The following is a 23,607-nucleotide window of genomic DNA, read 5'->3' as shown; positions in this document are numbered from 1 at the left end:
AATTTCTGTTCTATTTTATCATAAAAATTTGTCCTCTTTTGACCCAAATTACATAAAATTATTGGGTCCTGTACAAACTGAATTGGGTTTTGAGTTTTGCATGAAAAATGTTCCTTGGATCTTGTCCACATTAAAGTTTCATAATTTTTTGAATTGATTTACTTGGCAAAATGCCCTTGATTTCCATAAGCAGGCATGCTGTCCTTTTTTTTGCTTCTTTTGGCTAAACTCCCTTTTGTAAACCGTCATTTTGGCTAGTATTGCCGAACTAAATGTTTGTATTATTCTATGGTTTATAAAGCATAGTTGATGGAAGACACTAAACTATTCATGTACATTAACTTAGTAGATAGCATGCTTCAATTAAATTATGGAATTGTTGTACTATGGGATGAGTGTGTGATTTGAGAATGCCATTGGTTCTTGGGATGACGATGCCCCGGTGGTAGTAGGAATCCCTGGAGGTAGGGGTGTCAGGAACTGAACCGAACCGAACCGAAGAATTCGATTTTTTGGTTCAGTTCGGTTTTCGGTTCGGTTCTCATTAAAAACCAATATTTTTTATTGGTTCGGTTTTTATCGGTTAACCGAACCGAACCAAACCAAACCACAAACTGATAAAATATGTCCTCTCCCGTTTCTCTCTCTCTCTCTCTCTCTCTCTCTCTCTCTCTCTCTCTCTCTCTCTCTCTCTCTCGGGTTCAAACAACAGAGGAGCGAAGATGATGCACATGACGCTGTATTGGAGCAGGTACGTGACCCTCCTCTTCGATTCATGGCAGACCGACTCCTGGCCCAGCTACTTCCTCTCCCTCGCCGCCTGCTTCCTCGTCTCTGCCTTTTACTAGTACATGGAGGACTGCCACCTCCGCCGCCGCCACATCCCCACTCCTCCTGAAGGCCAGCGCCTCCCGGCTGGCCAGATCTGCAAGGCTCAGGGCGGCGCTGCTCTTCGGGCTCAACTCGACGATCGGCTACCTCCTGATGCTGGCAATCATGTCGTTCAACGGGGGCGTGTTCCTAGCAATCGTCGGTGGGCTGACGGTGGGTTACTATGTGTTCAGGTTCGAGGATGAGGGGGTGGCCGCTGTGGTGTTGGACAACCCATGCTTTTGACGTCTTTCTGTTTGGTCTTCTCTGTTCCCTCAACGTGTAATTTCCATCTCCGAGGCATAGATGGGGGCAACGTGCGGGAAGTAATGGCGGTGCGTTTGAGGTCAAGCTTAAGGTTCAGGTCGAAGAAGGGAAAAAGGGTCAAGCACAGGAGAGAGAGAAAGACGTGTAGAGAGAGAAGAGAGGGCGAGGGAACGAGGGCAAAAAAAAAACTGAAAAGCAAAAGTTGAAAACCAAAAATCGAAAAACCGAACCGAACCGAAATTTCGGTTGGGTTCGTATTCAGTTTGGGTCTCATTCGGTTCGGTTCGGAAGTTTTTTCTAACAGTTCGGTTCGGTTCGGTTCGATTTTTCAAAAAAACTGAACCAAACCGAATCGTTAACACCCCTACTTGGAGGGGTAACTGGGTTCCTCCAAATGCCTAGGAGGTGTAACATGGTTCCCCCAATTGTTCTCGCGATGCTAGATGGGTACAAGATGCCGGGGGGATAATGGGGTTCCTCGGAAGATTGTGCCAATTAATTCATATCAACTATGATTGTTAGCAATTTTAGATTTCACATGAACTTTACTATTTCAAAGGAAATGTTTTTTACTTGCTATCCTGATTTTGAAAAAGTTCTCAAGCAAGTTGATTTTAAAGTGATTTCTATATTTTATATCTAAACTCCATCGCATGTGCTGTCATTGACATATGTAGTGTAGATTGGATAGTAGTTTGCTTGTTGGGTGTTATGCTCACTTGTGATGGATTATCATTTTTCAAATAGTAGATATGCCTCTACTACTTATGTCCTCCATGACCCTCTATGGTGCCCTGATTGATTTCACGTGGCACCAAACAAAGTTGAATAACCCCGATTCCCTGTGGTCACCTTCATTCTAATCATTGTGATCTTGATGATAGATGCTTGCCTACCATCGGGTTGGTGCTGATTGAGTTCATTGCCGTCTATGCCTAAATCGACAAGCGTTTGGTGGAACCACTCTCACTCTCAAACGGTGATGACGATAAAGACAACAGGGTCAAGTAGGACAAGGGCTCGAAAGACGAGGATGACATTTTTGGAGAGACCAAGCAATGGGACTTGGACATGTAGGCGACTGTGTAGTTAAATGGCATTGTGGTTAGAGTGGTACAATTAATGGACTTTGATATAGCCTGGAGTAGGAGCATCTTTTAACCCCAGTGTAGCCGACCTAGGTTGCCAACAGTATATAAATAAGAAAGAAATGAAACTGCCCGGTTTTCTATATCCATGTGCGTTCTTTGAGTTTCTTATGTCCAAGGTTATTATTGGTTCAAAAATGCTTCCCCATACTTAAAAAGTGGAAAGAATTGAATAACTACATTAGCTATGACGTTTTGGGGATGTCACATTTAATTCTTAATTCTTATGTTTATTAACTAGACTAGCATAATCGATTCTAAGCTCAGCTAATTGACCTAAGACTAAACACCACCTTAGACTGCCCCTTCCAAGCCTTCAGTCGTTAGAACCACGCAATCCCATTGATTGATTTGATTCTAATTTCGCACGGGGTAATCTCCTTGCCTCTAACCTATGATGGTAGTTTTGCCTTAATTCTCTTGAAATGCAGAGTTTCTTCTACCTTGATGGTAGTTTTGCCCCCCAAACCCTAACATCACCGATGACTCCCATCTTCTTCCATTCCATTGTGTTTTCACCTACCCTGTTTTCCCATTCTATCCCACCCTCAATCTGTTTCTTCCTGGTTTTCAATTCCCAGGTTTTTCCATGAACTGGTAAGGGGCTTCGTCTCTTTTCAATTCCCAATCCTTTCCATCCTCCCCTCCCTCCGCTAGTCCTGGCCATCTTTCGACCATCTTTGTTCCCCTTTTCAGGTGAATCTACTTTTCCGTCTTTCGTTATTTCCCAATTTCGACTACTGCATGGCTTCAATTGATCCGCTTGGAGACTTATCTCGTTTAATGCATTTCTTTTTTCGGGTGCTCATGGATACTTTGCTTGGAGAATTCTCCGCATGTCTCGACCTTCCTTTGGTTTGCTCTGGTGCCTGACCTTATGGACCCCCACGACTAGGAGGAAACTTCACACCTTGCCGCCCTATGTAACAAGTTGGGTTGTCTTTGCTCCGAACAAGCAATTGAGGTTTAGGATGATGAGCCGTCACCAGAGAAAATTAAGGAATGCAGATTAACTTTAGTAGGTAAAATACTCTCCAATCCCTCCATTAATTTCCAAGTTTTTCAAAATACCTTGAAGCGAGCATGGCGAACTGACCAAGTTGAGATATCCCAACGAGAAGTGGGTCAGTATGTTGCAAAATTCCAATCTAATGGAGAGAAATAACAGGTCTTGGATGGTGGCCCTTGGCTTTTTTCTAGTCATTTGGTAATCTTGAAGCCTTGGATACCCAATACGCCACTACATTGTTATGACTTCTCCAGTTGCACTTTCTGGGTGCAAATCTTTGGTCTTCCATTGGAATGGTGTATTGAGAACATGATACGCAAAGCTGTTAGACATGTTGGCAGAGTGATGGAGGTCAAAATAGATACAAAAGAGGGCACAACTCTTAGAGCTGGGAGAGCGAGGGTATAAATTAATTTACAAGAGCCTCTGAAGACGGGCCAGCTGATTCGTATTGATAAGGAAACCTTATGGCTAGACTTTCGCTATGAATGGCTATCCCACTTTTGCTACTCTTGAAATAAGTTAGGACATTATGCTATCTATTGCAAGGACTTTCCTTTTGAAGAGGAAAAGCTAGAAGGCAAAGACAATATGTCTTATGGCCAATGGTTACGTGCGGAGGTAAAGGAACATAGCTCGTATTGGCTGACTTTTTATGAACTGTAGGACAAGCAAGAGGAGACGGACGAGATTATACCTGAAACTCCTCCCTCCTCAACCCATCTTGTCCCTCTGCTGCCTCCTCATGTTAATATGGACGTGGGACCCCTGAACCAACCAGTAATACCAATCATCACAACCACTGTCGCACCACTCTCGCAACACCATCATGATGGCATGCTTCTAGGGACTTCCTCCACAACTGCGCTAATCCCTGCAACAGCAAAAATGAAGGGGATTCAGGACCAAACAATGGACTCACCGAACCCCAAGAAGCTAAAGAATACAAGACTCACTACCAAATTAGGCGCTGCCAAAAAAATTAAACGGTGTAACCCATATGAGCTGAGGAGTCCAATATAAGAGGACCTAGATGAAACACAACTCATGGACACGCCAATCTTTGCAGCGGAGGAGGCAGGAAAGTGAGCTATGGTGGCTAGCCTTAAATAGCCACCGCATGACAAATGAAGTTACTGAGCTGGAACTATCAGGGTTTGGGCAATCCCTTGATAGTTCAAGCTCTTAAGGCCCTAGTGGCCAAAGAAAAGCCCAACATTGTCTTTTTTATGGAAACTAAGAATCAAGTGGTAGTGCTTCAACGACTTCAGTGATGGTCACACTTTCCTAGTTCTCATTTAAGTAACCTGGTTAGCTTGGCTGGAGGGATGGTAGTTTTTTGGACTGATAAGATCTCTCTAAGTGTGGCTCGGTCTACTTCAAAAAATTTTGACATGATATGCACAGATGTCACGTGTGGCATACCTATGCGTCTTACCTGCATTCATGCACTAGCAGTTTATCAGCTACGCCAACTTTTATGGGCCGAACTAAGATAAATCAGCTATTCTAATACTTTACCGTGGGTTTGTGTTGGTGACTTCAACGAAATTATCTATCAATGGGAAAAAGTGGGCAAATGATTAGCTGACCCTCACCGACTGCATTCTTTTCAAGATGTTTTGAATGATTGCTCCCTCATGGAAATGGACAGTAAGGGATGTGCTTTTACATGGATGAATAATCGTGATGGGGATGACTTTCTGAAAGAAAGGCTGGATCGGGTGCTGTGTACTTTGGATTGGCGCCTCATATTTCCTGAAGCTGAAGTTTTTGCCTTACTTGCTTTGGGTTCTGATCACAATCCCTTATTATTAACCACTGCAGCAACACCTCGTAGGCGACAAAAGGCTTTTATGTTCGAAGCTTTTTGGATACAAGACCAGGAGTGCCGTGAAGTCATTAACAAGTCATGGACCTTAGAAATAGTAAAAAATTCTGCCCTACCATACAAATTAAAGGTTGTTTCTTTCACTCTAGCTCATTGAAGTCGCTTGAAGTTCTCTAAAGGCCATCTTAAAGTAACAGCTTTGCAACAACTCCAAAATCATATCAACCAACCTCATAGCCACTATGATCAACTGACAACAACTAAACTGAAAGAGGAAATCCAGCACTTATGGCAAAAATAGGAACAATATTGGGCGATGCGCTCCAGGATTAACTGGCTGAGATGGGGGGATAAGAATACTAAATTTTTCCATGCGACTACCATTCAACGGCGGCAACGGAATAGAATAAGTATGCTGCGGGATGACAATCAAAGGTGGGTGCGCGACCATAAGCTTTTGAAGGAGATGACATCCGACTTCTTTTATAAAATGGTGGGACATCGTGACTATGGGCCTATCCTAGATCAATGCCCACGTGTGGTCACAGCACAAATGAACATTCTATTAACAGCTGTGGTCACTCGAGAGGAGGTTCACCAAGCAACTTTCCAGTTAGGGACTACAAAAGCTTCGGGCCCAAATGGTTTGAATGGACTTTTTTATCAGATTCACTGGGATATCATACATGGTGACCTTTTTCTCTCGGTGCAGGATTTCTTCCTATCAGGAGTGATGCCCACAGACCTTAATATGACCATTATTTCTCTGATCCCCAAAGTACCACACCCAAAACGACTGGATCAGTACTGCCCAATTAGCCTATGCAATTACGCATATAAAATTATATCCAAGGTGATTGCCAATCGTCTGAAACCTTGGCTACCTGATCTGATTTCCATGGAACAATGTGCCTTTGTGAGTGGTCGCCAAATTCAAGATAAAATTTTAATTGTCCAAGAGGTACTTCATCAACTAAAGATCAGGAAACGTAAGTGAAATTTTCAGGCAGTCCTAAAGATGGATATGCAAAAGGCATATGACCGGGTGGAATAGGATTTCCTTAAAGATTATCTCCTCAAGTTAGGCTTCCATCCTACATGGGTACAATGGGTGATGCAATGTATAATGACAACATCTCTCAGTGTTAAATTCAATGGAGAACAATTAAATTACTTCCATCCAACACGGGGCCTTCGACAGGGCAATCCTCTCTCTCCTTATTTATTCATTTTGCTGGAGAACGTCTTATCAAATCTTATTAACCAAGCTATTGCCATGGGAGACATCAAGGGCATCAAGCTGAACAAGTAGTGTCCTATCCTTTCTCATCTATTTTTTGCAGATGATGCAATCTTTTTCTTAGATGGTAAAATCCAAGAATGTCAGAATCTCGCCAACATATTAAATCAATACTGTTTAGCTACGGGACATGATGTTAATTGAAACAAATCAAGCATATTCTTCAGTAAAGCTTGCCCTTTTAGGCTACAGGAAAATTTGGCGAAGGAATTTAGAATACCAGTGCTTTAACGGACTGGTAAGTATTTGGGTATACCATTTGATTGGGGGCGATCAAAACAAGAGATGTTTGCCTGGATACTGGGGAGAGAAAATTCTAAATTGGAAGGATGGAAAGAAAAGTTAATCTTTAAGGGTGGTAAGGAGATTCTACTTAAGATTGTTGTACAGGCGATTCCACAGTATGCCATGTCTATCTTTAAACTTCCTATGTCTCATTGCAAATCTGTTGAATAGAGAATTGCAAGGTTCTGGTGGCAGAATGATAGTCGCAAAACAGGAATTCACTAGAAGCAATGGGAAGTACTTAAAAGCAAAAAGGACAATGGAGGCCTAGGCTGAGATCTCATCGATTTCAACAAAGCCATGCTTGGGAAGCAGGCCTAGCATTTATTCCAACAACCATTATCCCTGTGGAGTACACTTTTCAAAGGCCTTTATTTTCATTCAAAGGACTTCAAGTATGCGGATAGAGGAACTCGACCATCTTGGGGTTGGCAGAGCCTATTGCTAGGGAGGGATTCAATCTTACCTCAACTTCAGTGGTCAGTTGGCGATGGGCAAACGATCAAAATCCGTGAAGATAGATGGTTACCTACAAGGATACTAGGTAGACCTACTGTTAGAGGAGAACCTGTGATGGTGGCTGATCTCATCGATCCAGACCACAACAATTGGAATGTTCCCCTACTCAACCAGCATTTTGATGATCAGGTAATAGCAAAAATCCTTACCATTCCAGTAAGACCTCATTACGTCGTTGATCAACTTATTTGGATTGCAACAAAACATGGCCAATATATTGTGAAAAGTGGTTACCATGCTCTAAGAAACATAGCTACCAGCCATAGCCAAAACCGTGCCTCGACATCATATTAGACCCCAAGGTTACTGTGGCGAAGAATTTGGACAATGAAACTCGCCCCAAAAATTCGTACTTTTCTATGGTCTTTATGCCACAATGCACTATCAACAAAAGATAACCTATTTCACAAACGCATAACCACAGATCCAATATGTAATCTATGTCCTCATCAAACACCAGAAACATTGGAACATCTTTTTCTATTATGTCCATGGACACAGGGCATTTGGTCTCACCCTTAGATCAACATTTGGCTTTTGCCACAAGCAGTACAAAGAATGGATGCATGGCTCGTAGATAGGATTGCAACACAGCAAATCTCACTTGGTCTGGAGACCATTGCCTCAATTTTATGGCAGATCTGGCGGGCGCGTAACAACTTTATCTTCCGACGTCAGCGTCTCGATCCAACACATGTGGTGGAGGTAGCTTTAGCCTAAGTCCACATCGCCCATCAGTCCACTCGACCCTCGATGAGAATAGGGCGACTTGTTCCTAATCTTGAACATTTATGGCAGCCCCTAGATCCTAGAGTTCTGAAGATCAATATCGATGGCACTTATTAGCCCGCAAGCATAGAAGGAACTATGGCATGTATCTGCCATGATCATAATGGAAAACTCACTAATGGTTTTACCAGAAGTTTCCCAGCTTTTTTGGCCTTGCAGGCGGAGATCCAGGTGTTTAACCTCACACTCCACCATCTGTTGCAGCATGGTAAAGATCACGCCCCACTTCTAATTGAATCTGACTGCCTCACTCTGGTTAAAGCTATGCGTGATCGCAGATCGACACCATGGGAGGCTCGTGCACTGTTCGCATAAGCCGCCGCTCTACTCCCCTGTTTCCCTAATCTTCGCATTCAACATTGTAGGAGAGAGGCGAAATTTGTAGCTGATTGGGCCGCAAAGGCCCACGGTAGTGGCGCTTTAACCCCCAACTGGGTTGTTTCCCCTCCCCTATACTTGTTGGATCTTGTTTACAAGCACTTGCTTCAGGCTACTCTTTTTCTATTACTTGAATGCATAGTTCTATTACGACAAAAAAAAAAAAAAAAAAAAAGCCTTCGGCCGCTGGTCTTCGACAATCAATTCCATTATCCAACAATGCAATCACTTAATCCAAATGTTAGCAAGCTTCCACAAAACAATGGACAATCAAAAATTTCTATTTTGGTTCGGAAATTTGATATCGATTATGTGATTCCATTACCCATCCATATCGTAAAACTAAGGGTTAATTAATTAATGCTAAATTTATTAACCCCCACTTGAACATCCATCACATAATGGGCTTAGACACAAAGCATGTAGTTAAGCTCTGATCCATGTTTTCTATACTACCTTCCGAAGGATCATGCATTGATTATCGAAATTGAGGGCAAACAATCATCAATCCAATTACAAGCAATGTCAATTGAGCATCAAATTAGGCTAATTAGCCTTAAAAATCACGAACTCAATAAGCTGACCAAAATGGCAACTTCTCTGTCGCCCCCACCTTTTGACCAATTAGGTTTTAATCCAATTGAATAACTTAACAAACTCCTTAATTGAGTAGCTTTACTAATTAAAGCTTACAATGTTTATTTCAGCTTTCATTAAAGTCATTTTCCCTAATTATAGCCCAATTTATATAGAAAAATCAAACAAGATTCAATTGAACATCGACATTATCCAATTGATCAAAGAATTTTAAGAGATCAACAAAAATCAAGTCTACTTCCTCCTAATCATTGTTCATGTAGCATACATCAAATATAGGACTGATTAACACTCGAATGAACATCAAATTCACTCTTATAGGTTTCGGCTAGACAAATAATGTCATCAAATATTGATTTAAGGCTAATGTCTAAAAACCATTACCTGTGAGTTGAGATTTTCTCTTCTAATCTAATCTAGGAGTATTTTGTTATTTTCATCTATATTTTTTACACGCTGCTGATGCTCTTCTTTGCTTATTGGGCATATTTCCGCTTCAATCATTAGGAATAGATCTACCGTTTCAAATCTACAGACCAAGAAGTCTGATAGGGTCGAGGGGGAATACCGTTAGTTCATCTTGTGTTGGAAGCTGTTACACGACTATTTTAAGCTTTGGAAGTTCTCGGCTCCTACATCTTCAGCTCTTCTCTATAGACCTAGATTTGGGAGTTTTTAGAGGCATTTCTTCGCTCCTCCGACCTCTTTCGGACTATATCTAGATGTGGGAGCCTAAATGGAGAACTATTGGCCATAGTTGTCTTTCACACATCCAAAGTCCACACCAAAGTCCATTTGACACCTTAAGAAAATAAACTGGACAAACTATACCAATGGTTATTTAGGTTTTAATGATAACAAACATTTTGATTGTCTGGCGAGGCTGTGTTGGCCATGCCCACTGTAAGTGTGAGTGCAAAGGCCCTCACCTAAGGCCTTCACAACCCTACTAGCTCTGGGCGAGGGTTGCTAGCCAAACTAAAGGATAAAAAAAAAAAAAAAAAAAAAGAAGAAAGAAAAACAAAAACAAAAAATATTAAAAGAAGAAAAAATATTAAAAAATAAAATATTAAATAATATCCACATTAGTGATTTGCCAAGAAGGATTGAATTGATATAATTATAATAGGTTTATGACTAAATTGATCTAATTAAAATGTTTATAACTAAATTGACACCAATGTAATATATATAACTTTTTTAGTACTTTCCCCTCAAACTTTTCAAAAATTTAACACTTTTTTCCAAAATGATTTTCTAATCTTTCTTTTTATATGGACCAATCACACGTAAAGATGATTGCTAGTTTGAAGAGGTCATGTACCGTCGGCTTTCGATTTGATTCTATGATGAAATAAATTGTTATGCACTCAATCTTTTGGATACTGTATCAGCTAAGGACAATTTCAATGCACCACGTGCAAATTATGCAAATTTTACGTGAATATTATTACTTGATTTTTAATAAACAATTATTACCAAGTAAATCGTATTTGGAGGCCTCGAAGGTTGACTTTTTCTTTAATTTATTTTTGTTTGGAAGGTTGATTACGTCGCAATTAATTTGGGGAATGAGCACAAAGAGGGCACGAGTTTTTGGATCAATTATAACTTCTCATATGTATAGGGAATGAAAATAAAATATTTAATCAGCAAATGACAAAAAGGATTCAATGTTAACCATCATACTTAGATGAATCGTTGTTTGTTCTATGTTAAGATACATTGAATTGTTTTTAAGTGCGAACTTTAGGGTCAGGTAGTCGTTCATAATGTCATTGTGGCGATACATGACTAACGGCATGATCGTTCATTTGATTTCTTCCACTTCTTTCCTTTTTCATCGGTTCTTTCAATCCCTTTGACCCATTTATGTATACACCATGATTCGAGTTTGAATCATTCCATCTTCCTACATCTTTCGCATGGTTTATGATTACATCATTTTATTTATGATTACATCATTTTACCAAACCTTCATATGAGATAGAAAGAGGGGAATAAACATTTGCTTGAAACAGTCAGAAGTGGAATGGCGTCTTGCCCGCTTGATTACGACTATTAGTGATTATGCTATTTGTTTGCAAAATTCATTAAGAGATTCTTTCTTCCTTGGATGATCTCCTCATCTGCTATCACATCTTCATCGATTTTGATTTCATGCATTTCAAAAATCTGAATTAATCTGGGTAAGATTTCATTTTTGGTCCATGAACTTATGTATTTATTGAACATTCGAGTATTTGAACTTTTAATATGTCTACTAAGTCCTAGAAATCCGGTTAATTGAAGCTGACGTGTCTATCTGACGAAGCCAACTAGAGTCCGATGTGGAATGCTTGATTTGCGATGTTCGTATTGAGAAGTCTTATTATACTCAAAATCTGGCTGTGGTTTCAATCTTTCAAAGTTTGGGTATATGCATTAAAAAAATAGTTCATGGTAGGGGTAAGCATTGGTTCAAGGTAGACCTTGAAACCGAATTGGACCAAGAATTTGGAGCAATCTCTTTTATGTTTTTAAGTTACGTGTTCTGAACTTTTTATTATTTATTTTATTTTACGTATTTGTCATGTTATGGATCGTTACTTTTGGTAGATGGGAATTTTTGTTGTTACTTTAACTTTTATTTTGCCTAGCTAAGGTATGAGTTGGACCTTTACCAATTGCTCCATATTTTGTTTGTGTAGTACCAAACTTCTTGCCCTTTCTTGTTCTACTTTTTTCTTATAACTACTAATTGTCTCAGTTGCAAATACCAGGTGTTTTAATAAATTTTGTCATTTCAAGGAATAAAAACATGAAAAAAAAAAAAAAAAAAACAAAATTGGCCAGTTCTTGGGAGACCTTGGAATTGGACCGACAGGGCCAATTTGGGTCTACAATGTAGATTTCGGATTCTAAAAATAGGAAATCGGTTTTTAACAAACTAGGTTTTAGGTTTCATGTTTGGAACCTACTTACCTTGGAAATAGCAAATTGCTGGCTCAAATGAGCATGCAACTCCAATTAATTGGATTTGAGATCGGAGGGACTCGATCTTGATCAAACAAATTAAAAATTCAAGGATTTAGTTGAAAAAAAAATATTAAAGTCCAGGGACTAAAATGGACTATTGCTTTTAATTTATGTGAAGATCGATAGTTGAATCTATTCTCGGTAAGGTATAAAACGATGGAAATTAAGCTCCAAGTTCATTTTTTTTTTTTTTTTTTTACGGATATGCCTAATCTTTTTGAATTTTCTTTCGAATATGATCTCAATTTGTTATAATTTGATGTATCAATTGAATGCTAACGCGGCTCCCTAATTTGGTGGGATCCACATTGCACCTCTGAAAAAAATTATGTTTGTTCCTTCACTTTGTTCAGTGCCTTTCTTCACCTTAACATATCTCGATATATGATACAATAGCTATAAATTGCACAATTACCCTTATACGTATGGATTTATGGTTTAAATGTATGAGGCACCAAATGAAGACACGGACGAGACTAGATGGTTACCTAATTATTCTTGCACATTTGGTGCGATGCGAAGGTTTGTTGCTCTCATTTATCATTGAAATAATGAGTTTGACAATGTCTTCTACAATAAATTGGGGTTCTGGCTTATGACCGTGAGGGCACGTGGTAGCCGAGTTGTGTTGAACTAGGGAAAGTAATTCCGGGATTCAATGTACCTTTGTGGTATAACATTAAGTACGGGTAGCTTTAATAGAATGAATAGGAAGATGAAAAAGTAGATGCAGTAGAAGCAGCTATAAAGGCTTTTGCTTTCTAACACACACACACATATATATATTAGTTATTTATCCTGCAAGCTTCTAAAGTAATCATTTTATAAAACACAACTAGATATATTGACAAATTAAAAGCCTACTATAACAACAGCCATTTTATCTCATATCATACAATATTCGGTATATATTGTTTAACAACAGCTAGATAGAACACTTTATGAAATTGGCACCAAGTTTGGACACATTTCGACACAATGAGGTTGGCCAAATACCAAAAGAAAAACATGAACTCGTGGAATCAAGAAAAAACTAACTGTAATTTTCAAACATTTCATAAAAAAGCACTAAAATATCTTTTGGATCCCCAAAAAACCAGTAATTTATACCCTTAGGACCGTAACAATTTCGTGTTGAAAAAAGGCAAAGGTACAAAAAAAGAAGTTTTAAATCAATTACAAATTGTGCCAATTCAATCATAAATCTTTTAATTTGACCAATTCAATTTTACACTTTTTTTCACATTTGATCAATTAAGTCAATTTAACCAATTTTGGCCAAAAATATTTTAAATATTTTATTATTTTTATTATTTTCTTTTTTAAATTTTAATTTTTTTTTCCTTTCATTCATTGGCAAGGGACCGGATGTAGGCATAGGTGAGAGTTGTGACCCTCGCTAGTGGTTGGCAAGGGCTGTTGTCCTTCACCTAGTGTTGCTAGCTAAAAAGAATGGAAAATAAAGAAAAGAAAAGAAATAAAAATTCAAATTTTTTAATAAATTGTAAAAATTGTTCATGTCGGTTGGTCGTGTTAGATAAGATGACTGACATCCACATAAGCAATTTCTAACTAATATTGGCCAAAAGGACTCAATTGACAATTTATGAAATGATTTAAAATTAAATTAGCATAATTGAGAGGTTGATGACTGAATTTGATCCAATGCGTTAGGTCTATGAATTTTTTGGTTTTTTTCCTCTTGAAAAATGACTCCACAAAAGTAAATACATTTTTCTTGAGGAACAAAATTATCCACCGTCACTATTCTAACTAAAATAGTTGATGTGGCATCAGGTGTGGCTAACAATGATAACATGTACAATAGACTAGTCAGCTGAACCAAATTATTACTGTGGCTATTATAGTAAAAATGACATTATTTAGTAGGATTATGCTCATTCTCCTCAATTAAAAAAGATTTAGCCCCAAATTGAATTCACAGACTGGATGGCCAGGATTTTGCCCAAATCAAGTTCGTAAATTACAGTTTTGGGTAACCGATTTTGAGCTAATTTGTTGAGTTCGAGCAAATCGTAAAGTTCAATTAGTGTTTTGAGTACACAAGTTAGGGTTTCAAATCATCAATTTTGAGGCGAGATTTGTCTCGCCCGTGTCAATAGACCAAGGAAAGCATCGTTGAGGGTCACGAGACCCCACTGTAATGTCGCTAGGGATTGCATGATGCGCCTGGTGGCTGGTGGTGGCTGAAAAGTGCTCTAACATTTGTGGGCAGCCTCGACGACAAATAAGGGCTTATAGTTCATCCCTTTGTAATTTTTCTGAACTTGTATATGCACACATTCATTTCAGGTGAAGAAATATAGTTGATAATCCAAGACCAAAAGAGCTATAGGACTAGTCCCCAGGCCGCACGCCATCGGTATTTAGGTCTTCTATTCAATTTCAGGAAGATTATACGTCTCATGAATAGGAAGGAGAAGGAATGGTCCATGCATGCAACTTGCAATCACGCAAAGCCCTCATAAATTTCTTATCAATTGGTAAGACGAACCCTCCTCGAGAAAGTTCAAAGTCTCCTCTGATAATTGAAGAAAATATCGATAGCCCGACGTTTCCGGAAGAAGGATTGACGAAGACAGCGTCGACTTCCGGTTTGACCGCTGAAATGGTACTTTGGGCAGTTGGTGGCGGCCAGTGCATAGTAATTGAAGAAATGGGAGACGCTTCCACCTTCCAAGGACCGCAGGTTGCTATTCTTAATATACAGAAAGGAAAAGGCACACAGGTTGCGACTTGGGCAGGAGATATCTGAATATGTCGATCGTTCATTGAATTGTATTCGGTGGGGATCGATCCTTCGACCGTTCAAGGTTCTACGCCGGTGAAACGTGGCTTTGAGAGCTGAGGGTTTGAATTGAGGTTGAGCTCAAGACCTGATTTGATCAATGAATTTCCAATTGAAGATAAAGATGATTGCCGTGGTGACATATCGCGAGTTTCATGTTCATGCATTGTGGTTCCTACCTAAAAGGGTTGCTTGATGGACGGTGCAAAATGTTTTATTCAGTCGGTTCTGCAATTGATCTAGTACTTGCTCTATTTTATAACCTATCGTGTGGAAGATGAATTTATTCTAGCGCATCTCGAGAACCGCCCCGACACTTGAAAAGTATATCGATTTGACCGGAATTGGCAAGAATATGTGTTTATGGGGGGAAAAACTAAAGTCCGTAAATACAACAACGATTTACTATTGAACTACAAACTGATGCTATTTACTTCCAAAAAAAGATAGGTGAGATAACGAATCGCCTATGCTAATAATATTCTTACGAGATATCCTATGTAGTTTATAGAATTTCAAATCATTTGTATTTTGTGAAACAAAACAATAACATTTTATCTATCTTTTTTTTAAAAGAAAAAATAGGTGATCCATGCTAATAATTTTCTTACACCAGACATGTCTTGTTTTGCTAATGATATTCTTACGAGAAATGATTGAGTGATAATGTAATTTATTGTGAGAATAATAGTTTGTTTTCTATAAAAAAAAATCAAATAATAATTAATTAAAAATTATTGTGTATGGGGTTCTGGGTCATCAAAAAAAAAATTATTGAGGGGTCTACTCTTTCAAAAATTTGTGGCTCATAATAAATTATTATTCTCATAATAACCCAAAGATTGTTATATTAGCAAAGCAGGAAAAGTACCCAAAAAAAAATCATAAACCTATTGTATTAGTACTGATTTTAATTTAGTCTAAAATCTTTTAATTAGATTAATTTAGTCTTAAATCTTTTCATATTGATATTATATCAGTCTATCTGGCCAATTTTGGCCAATTGGCATTGACGTGGATGCCAGCTAGTGACTGAAAGTCAAGATGGCAATTTTCCAAATAATTTTTTTTATTTTTTTCAATGTTTTCCTTTTCCTTTTTTCCTTTTTTCAATCCATTTTTTTGTCTTCTTCTTCCTTGGGTTTCTTCTCCTGCAGTGATCAGCGAGGCTCTGGCAAGGGTTGCGGCCCTCGCCCAACCTCTCCTTGGGCCACGGGCGAGGCCAGTCTTGCCATAGCCTTGCCGCAGCCAAAGATAGCCTTGCTTGTGGCTAGTGAGGCCATGGCGAGGTTGGCCTCGCCTAATGGTCGACGACCCTTGCTAGCTCGTTGACCACTATGGGAGAAGAAGCCTAAGGAAGATGAAGAGAAAAAAGGAAAGGAAAAAGAAAAAGAAAAATTAATAAATAATTCGAAAAAAAAATATTTAAAATTTGCAATGTCACCGTTGGCCAGGCCAATGTCCACATCAATGTTGCCAACCAAAATTGGTCGGATGGATTAAATTGATACAATGTGAAAAGATTTAGAATGGGAGAATTACCAAAAAAGTCCTAAACCTATTGCGATTGTGCCAATTTAGTCCTAAACTTTTTTTTTTGGCCAACTTAGTCCTAAACCTTTTACAATTGTGCCAATTCAGTCCATCCGGCCAAAATTGGCCGGTGCCGACGTGGACGTGGACGCCGCCGGCCGGTGAACGATTTTTTAATAATTTTTTTTTTTCGATTTTTTTATTTTTTTTTTTTTTTCTTCTTTTTTTTTTCTTCCTATCTTCTTCTTCCTCTGGCCGGCGCTGGCCGGCCGGCCAGAGGCGAGGGCCGGCGAGGCTCGCCCCCGGCCACACGGCGAAGGCGAGCCTCGCCCCCGCGCGAGGCCGCCGTCGCCCACCCATGGTGAGGTTGAGCCTCACCGGATCCGGGCGACGGCGGCCTCGCCGTCGCCGGGCGAGGCTCGCTCGCCGCCGTGGCGGCGGGGAGCCTCGCCCGACGGCAAGGCGGCCGTCGCCAGCCAAGGCGAGGCTCGGCCTCGCCAGCCCATGGCGAGGTCGAGCCTCGCCAGACCGGGCGACGGCGGCCTCGGGGCCATCGGCGAGGTCGACCTCGCCTTGGCTAGGAGAGGGTCGACCTCGCCGGTGGCCGGCGAGGCCGCCGTCGCCGGGCGAGGCTCGCCCCGCCGGCCACTAGCGAAGGCGAGCCTTGCCCAAAGAACGGCGAGGCCGCCATCGCTAGATCCGGCGAGGCTCAACCTCGCCATGGTTGGGCAAGACCGAGCCTTGCCTTGGCCGGGCGACGGTGGCCTCGCCGTCGCCGGGCGAGGCTCGCCGCGGTGGCCGGCGGGGCGAGCCTCGCCGCCCTCGCCTCGGCCGGCTGGCCAACGCCGCCGAGGAAGAAGAAGATAGGAAAAAAAAATTAAAAAAATTAAAAATAAAAAAAAAAAAAAAAATTTATTAAAAAATTGTTCGCCGGCCGGGCCCCATCGGCCCACGACGGGCCATTTTTTGGCCGGATGGCTGAATTGGCCAATTGTAAAAGGTTTGGACTAAATTGGCACAAAAAAAAAGGTTTAGGACTAAATTGGCCAAAAAAAAAAGGTTTAGGACTGAATTGGCACAATTGAAATAGGTTTAGGACTTTTTTGGTAATTCTCCCGATTTAGAATTAAATTGGTATAATTCAAAGGTTTATGACTGAATTTGTATTAATGTAATGGGTTTAGGGTTTTCTTTGTACTTTTCCCCTAGCAAAGCCCTGCTATGTACTTGTACATTTGTTTAAAAATTAAACTTACAAGATAACATAAGTAGTTTATGAAAATTTTAAATCATTCATATTTTATGAAATAAATTGTCCTTACACCGGCATTTTGTATCTAGCAAGGTAGCTATGGAGAAAAACTGAGTGGGATCGGCAGTTTATAAACCTAGTCAAAAGGGAACGCCTACGTACAGATGGATTTAGCACGTGAGAGTATTCATGGCCCATACCAACCGCCATCACCATCCCACCAACTGGCGGTGGCCCTTCCATTAATGGAATGTTTGTCCGTTCTGGGGTGAGTTTGAATCCTTTTCATCGCCATCGCCATCCCACCAACTGGTGGTGGCCCTTCCATTAATGGAATGTTTGTCCGTTCTGGCGTGAGTTTGAATCCTTTTGCTTCTTCACTCTCTCTCTCTCTCTCTCTCTCTCTCTCTCTCTCTCTCTCTCTCTTCCTTTTGTCGTGGTGGGATGTCAATATGAGACATTTGAATCCTTTTGCTACTTCAATTAATTATTAGATTCTAGTATATCCGGTGACATAACTATACTTTCGGGAAAAAAAAATAGCTTCATTTTCGAGTGACCTAAAAAAGAACATGTCTCTGAGAGCTTCATATAAGCTACAAAAATGGATATTCATCAATGATGTTATAGGAAAATCTGTATCTAGCAATTGAGCTATGTTGCTACACTTTATTATCTATAACGAATCAAGAGAATATCATGTTGTTTTTATTTATTTAATGGGTTTTCAGTGTATATTAGTAAAAATAGACACGTTATTGGAATATGTGATTAAAGAAGCAGTGATGAAAATAGTTAAACAAGTGAAATTACTTTTGACAAAAGGTGACATGGTCTTAAATTGTTTCAGAAAAAATAGCATGTTTTTCTCATAGGGTTGGGCAGGCATTTGACCAAAGGTGTATATTGCATCAATCTACTTTTGTGTAATTCCTGTTAAAGCATATACCGAAGTGGTGGGGGCAGGGCGGATGATTGAAAGCGGGCTCTCCATTCACTAAATAGAGAAGTTTGTGATCCATTGCTTAACTTATTCCAATCTAAGTGCTAGTATCAAATCAGGATACATATACTAATTTGACCGAGATCTCTAGGCAAATTTATGTTGAATAAATTCTTAAAAGAATTTATATATATGTATATAAGCTATATACGAGAGTAGGGGTATTCTAATGACCTAAGTATGTTCCGAATAAGTGACTTCCCACAAGTGAAAATTGCCTGTTGAAATTGGGGAGAATGGCATCGTCATCCTCGTTCATCTCGGATCAGGATTATGTGGAGGTCATATTTCTTAGTGGGATCTTTGACGAGTGCTTTCTCTTTCGGCACGTAATCTGCAATTAACGAAGACAACCTAAATTCGGTCAACCCTCTCTCCTACTCTGGCCATATGTGGGATTGTTTGGTCCTCACAAGAACGAGGGCAACACCGACATGACCATGTGCACTATGGTCGTAGTTCACAAAAGCTAAGGTACATTGTACTTCTCGATTGCTTTTATGACCTTATAACTTCACCAGTCCAAGAAAAGAATGGCCGGTTCTTCATTGTTCTTGCTAAAACTTCAACTTTGCATCGTGAACCTAACGGGGTTTACCAAATAATGGCCACAAATAGAAAAAAAAAACAGAGTGGACCATGAAAGCCAACCATAGAAATGATGTGAACGGTGAACAGTTGGCCAAGTTATCCATAGCATGGGATGTAATAAAATGAACCGACGTGAAAACTTCATTGGAATATTGGTTGAATGCAGTGAGTGAGAGGAAAAGATTCTTTTCTTTTCTTTTCTTTTCTCTCTCTCTCTCTTTTTTTTTTTTTTTTTTTTTTGGAGGAAGAGATTGGAAAATTGAATTAGCTAATAGCTAGGTGTTTTGTTAGGAAGAAGGAACCACATATTCTATTCAAATCCCAACATAAGTAAACACTGTCTTACCTTTTCTCTATAGCCCGATATTTTCATATTAACAAAACATAAGTTCTTTTTCAAATGTTTTAAAATCAGTACGTGAAGCCCGAAGTCCTATAGTGTTGGGAGAGTGTCTATTGAGTGATTTATAGGTTAACACACACCCAAAGTGTTCACCACCTTATACGTTACTTGGAACAATATTTTTAGGGCTTAGCTCATATGGACTGGACTAGGTTGTTATTGATGATATCAAAGCACAACCTCCATTTACTAGTAAATGTATGTGCGGTTCTTATAGACTAGGCCTATATTAGATTTAGCTAGGGCGAAGGTGATTGTTGCTGCAAGAGGGCTCCAACAAGATATAGCTCCTGTAAGGCTTCCAAGATGACAATGGAGCATGAATTGACTGGGCCATACATTGAATATGGGGATTATTGTTACACTCTACAGTCCAATACTAATGAGAACATTGGTTCTATAAGTGTGAGAGTTTGTGATATCTCAAATCCTACATCAAATGGAGAGAGACCCTATTGAGTGATCGTACATAAAGCACCCCCACATCCCCAAATGGCTATTATCTTATGTGGTTATTTGGAGTACTCTTTTTTAGGATTTTGACTTATTGGGAACGGTTTGTGATTTTTACAAGGTTTCAATAACTTATTAATCATTTGTACGTTTTACGTGGAAAATGAAGTATGGTTAAGATTTAAAAAGATAAAAAAGTTGCCTCCAGTTTTTGTTTTCTGTTTTAAATGTTAGTCACTAACATGCACTAGAAGTGCACATTTTATATATATATCTAATCGGGGGTCTTCCCTAATTAATTAATTAATCCTGCTCCCAACTTTTCTGTTCACACAAAGAACAGTGAATAAGTTCAGGTCTCTCGCTTTCTCAAGTCAATAATTTATCTCCAGTTAGGTATTTACCTCATGATTCTAGGATTTGCCATAGAAATCACTTTCTAATGAGAGCAAGGCGATCGCATATTTTTCGTGTAGATGATACAATTTGGAACATCGGAGGCTCCTAGAACAAGCTGTAGCCCGGTTCAGAGATCCGCCCACATACTTCTAGAAAGAAGTTGTAAAACGGGATTTTACTTTGAAAATTGAATTGAGGTTCATTGTACGACGGAAGAGAGACAAAATCAATAGACATCTAGGGAAAGTCTTAACTTGCATGTCTTGAACATTGAAAGGTACCTTGTTGGTTAAAAGAACATCGGAATTGTACAAGGAACATATATCTTGCTAGGGTTGAACTTAATCAATCACGAGGCTGTTATCCCAAATGGCAATAACCCTAGCTGGTCATGACTAAGTCAGTTCATATCAAATTGTTTTGTAAATCGATCCTTTAACGCAGAATATTCGAACCTTGTTCACCAGATCAGCGTTGACAATTTTCGACTTTCGCTGGGTCAAAACTCAGAAGGGTTGAAGGAGGAACACCATGCTTTGCACACATCCGACGGTGCTGATGGCCGCAATAGTAGTTAAAAAGGAACATAAAGAAGAAGAACAAAGAACGAACGTTGCACACATCCGACGGTGTCCCCACTTAATTTTGTCGGCATACACTGGCTACCTCAGAATTATGCGATGTCAAACGATAAAGATCACGTGGCGCACATCCCCGCAATAGTTCTTTGACCTCTCATTCATTCGCGACCGGGTAATTAAGAGTTGACCATTCTTGAGCCTTTCAATACCGTTGAAAAGTCCTCTCTCTCTCTCTCTCTCTCTCTCAACTTTTAGTTTGTGTTTTGTTTTGACTTTCCTCGTTTTGAATTGCCTGACCTTCCACCTTGATATATATATAACCAAGCCACTCCTAACAAATTCACAATCTTTTCGGGTATCGCTTGTCCCCTCTCATCACAAGAGTTTGTCAATCATCGCCCTCGAATTCGATCGCACTTAAAGTCAGCATCGAGATTGCATCATCAGCTCATAGATCCAGTCACATCGCGCTGCGAGCGAATGGAAGACAATGAAGTGGAAGTGCCTCCATTCTTCCTCTGTCCCATCTCGCTGGGGATCATGAGAGATCCAGTCACCGTCTCGACGGGGATAACCTATGACCGAGACAGCATTGAGACATGGCTGTCCACTTCCAAAATTAGCTTGTGCCCCGTCACCAAACAGCCAATCTCCGACATGGACCTGACGCCTAACCACACCCTCCGCCGCCTGATTCAATCTTGGTGCACCCTCAACTCGTCGCATGGCGTTGAGCGGATCCCAACCCCAAAGCCTGTCATCAGCAAAGCCCAGATCACCGAGATCCTGCGAGATGCCAAGAAGCCTCACCACCAACAGAAGTGTCTTAGGCGGCTGAGATCTATCGCTTCTCATCATACTTCAGCCAAGCGTTGCATGGAAGCTGCCGGTGTCATTGAGTTCCTGGCCTCGGTGATAAACACCACCTCACAAGATCACTCGTTGGCCTCGGAAAATGGGTCACTGCTTGAAGTCAAGACACCGAGCGACGACGCGCTGTGCATCCTCTACCATCTCCAGCTCTCTGAGCGGGGCCTTAAGAGCCTTGTGGCCAAGGACAGTAAGTTCATTGAATCTCTTACACGCATCATGCAGTGTGGCTCTTATAAGTCGAAGGCATTTGCAGTGCTGCTGCTCAAGTCGATGTTTGAGGTTGCGGAGCCGATGCAGATCATCACCCTGAGGCAGGAGTTTTTTGCCAAGGCGGTCCAAGTCCTGCACGACCAGATATCTCGGCAGGCCACCAAGGCCACGCTGAAGCTACTGATAAATCTATGCCCTTGGGGCCGAAACAGGATCAAAGCCGTTGAGTCCGGGGTAGTCTCAGTATTGATCGAGCTGCTTCTTGATTGTTCTGACTGGCGGACCTGTGAGTTAATGTTGATGTTGTTGGAGATGCTGTGTCAATGGGCCGAGGGGAGATCGGAGTTGCTAAGGCATGGAGCGGGCATCGCAGTCGTTTCAAAGAGGATACTTAGGGTTTCGCATGTTGCTAGCGAGAGGGCAGTCAGAATTCTGCTTTCTGTCTCCAAGTTCTCGGCAACCGCGAGCGTTTTGCAAGAGATGTTGCAGTTGGGCGTCGCAGCGAAGCTGTGTTCGGTTCTGCAAGTGGACTGTGGAAGGAAGATCAAAGAAAAGGCGATTGAGATACTGAAATTACATGCCAGGGTTTGGAAGCACTCTCCCTGTATACCCTCCAATTTGCGCGCTTCATACCCATCTTGAAAATGTCCCAATTGTTTTACCAAATCGATCTTGATCAAGGCAAGATCTTCGACCATATTTGTTGGTAGAGCTCCGCGACATGTCCTCCTACTTTGAGGAACAAAAAACGGCGTTGAACGAAAGGATCGAATATGCTTGGGAAGCTTCTGATCCTAGCTTAATGGTGGAAGGGCCAGTCCAACAAATGATAATGGCCGCGAAATACGGGCTGTTAAAACCGTCAGGAGAAGGTGCTATAAGTTGTGGAAGAAATGGTCGTCGTGGGGCTAGTGATGAGACCATGATTATTGAGTAGTAGGTCTTTGAGTAATCATTTACAAATACATGTTGCTAAATTTTATGAGTCACGTAGGTGGTATTTGCTTTTTTTGTAACTATTGTTAATCACTTCTAATAGTTATAAGTATCGATCATTCGAGTAAAGGACCGCTAATCAAACAATGAACACTAGTCGTTCAATTTTATCTTCCTATTATCTTTACATTCTAGTACCTTTTTACATGACCTGTCACGGTTGTCTCTAGCTTTCATACCTTTAATTTTCTTGTCAATCTGCATTTCTTGTACAAGAATCAACAAAGTAGTAGAGAAATAAGAATGATATGTGGAAGAGAGTAATTGTAAATATATTTCTCTATATTATAATTAAGATTACATTAGTCTATTTATAGGCTTAATGAAATGACTAAATAAGATAAAGATTAAACAAGTTACACACAATCAAAGAAGAATATTTGCACAATCTTGAGAGATATAAAAAACTATCATAATTATTCCAGGGGTATGTATGGTAACATTTATTTGTAAGAACCATTTCTGTTTAATTTTTCTTTTTATTTCTATTCTC

General features: G+C 40.2%; 1 protein-coding gene and 1 pseudogene across 1 annotated transcript; both read left to right on the top strand.

Annotated features, from left to right (window-relative positions):
• Window positions 1-701: 701 nt before the first annotated feature.
• LOC104427547 lies at window positions 702-1,116 on the top strand (annotated as a pseudogene).
• Window positions 1,117-21,396: 20,280 nt separating this feature from the next.
• On the top strand, window positions 21,397-23,185 carry LOC104425570 (E3 ubiquitin-protein ligase PUB23). The gene has a single exon (XM_010038292.3). It carries the CDS (start codon window positions 21,516-21,518, stop codon window positions 22,758-22,760), a length of 1,245 nt encoding a protein of 414 aa, XP_010036594.2. The 5' UTR covers window positions 21,397-21,515; the 3' UTR covers window positions 22,761-23,185.
• The last annotated feature ends 422 nt before the right edge of the window (window positions 23,186-23,607 follow it).

Source organism: Eucalyptus grandis, chromosome 11 (assembly GCF_016545825.1).
Source record: "Eucalyptus grandis isolate ANBG69807.140 chromosome 11, ASM1654582v1, whole genome shotgun sequence".
Lineage (NCBI taxonomy): Eukaryota > Viridiplantae > Streptophyta > Magnoliopsida > Myrtales > Myrtaceae > Eucalyptus > Eucalyptus grandis.
This window is presented reverse-complemented; position numbering and strand designations above follow the sequence as displayed.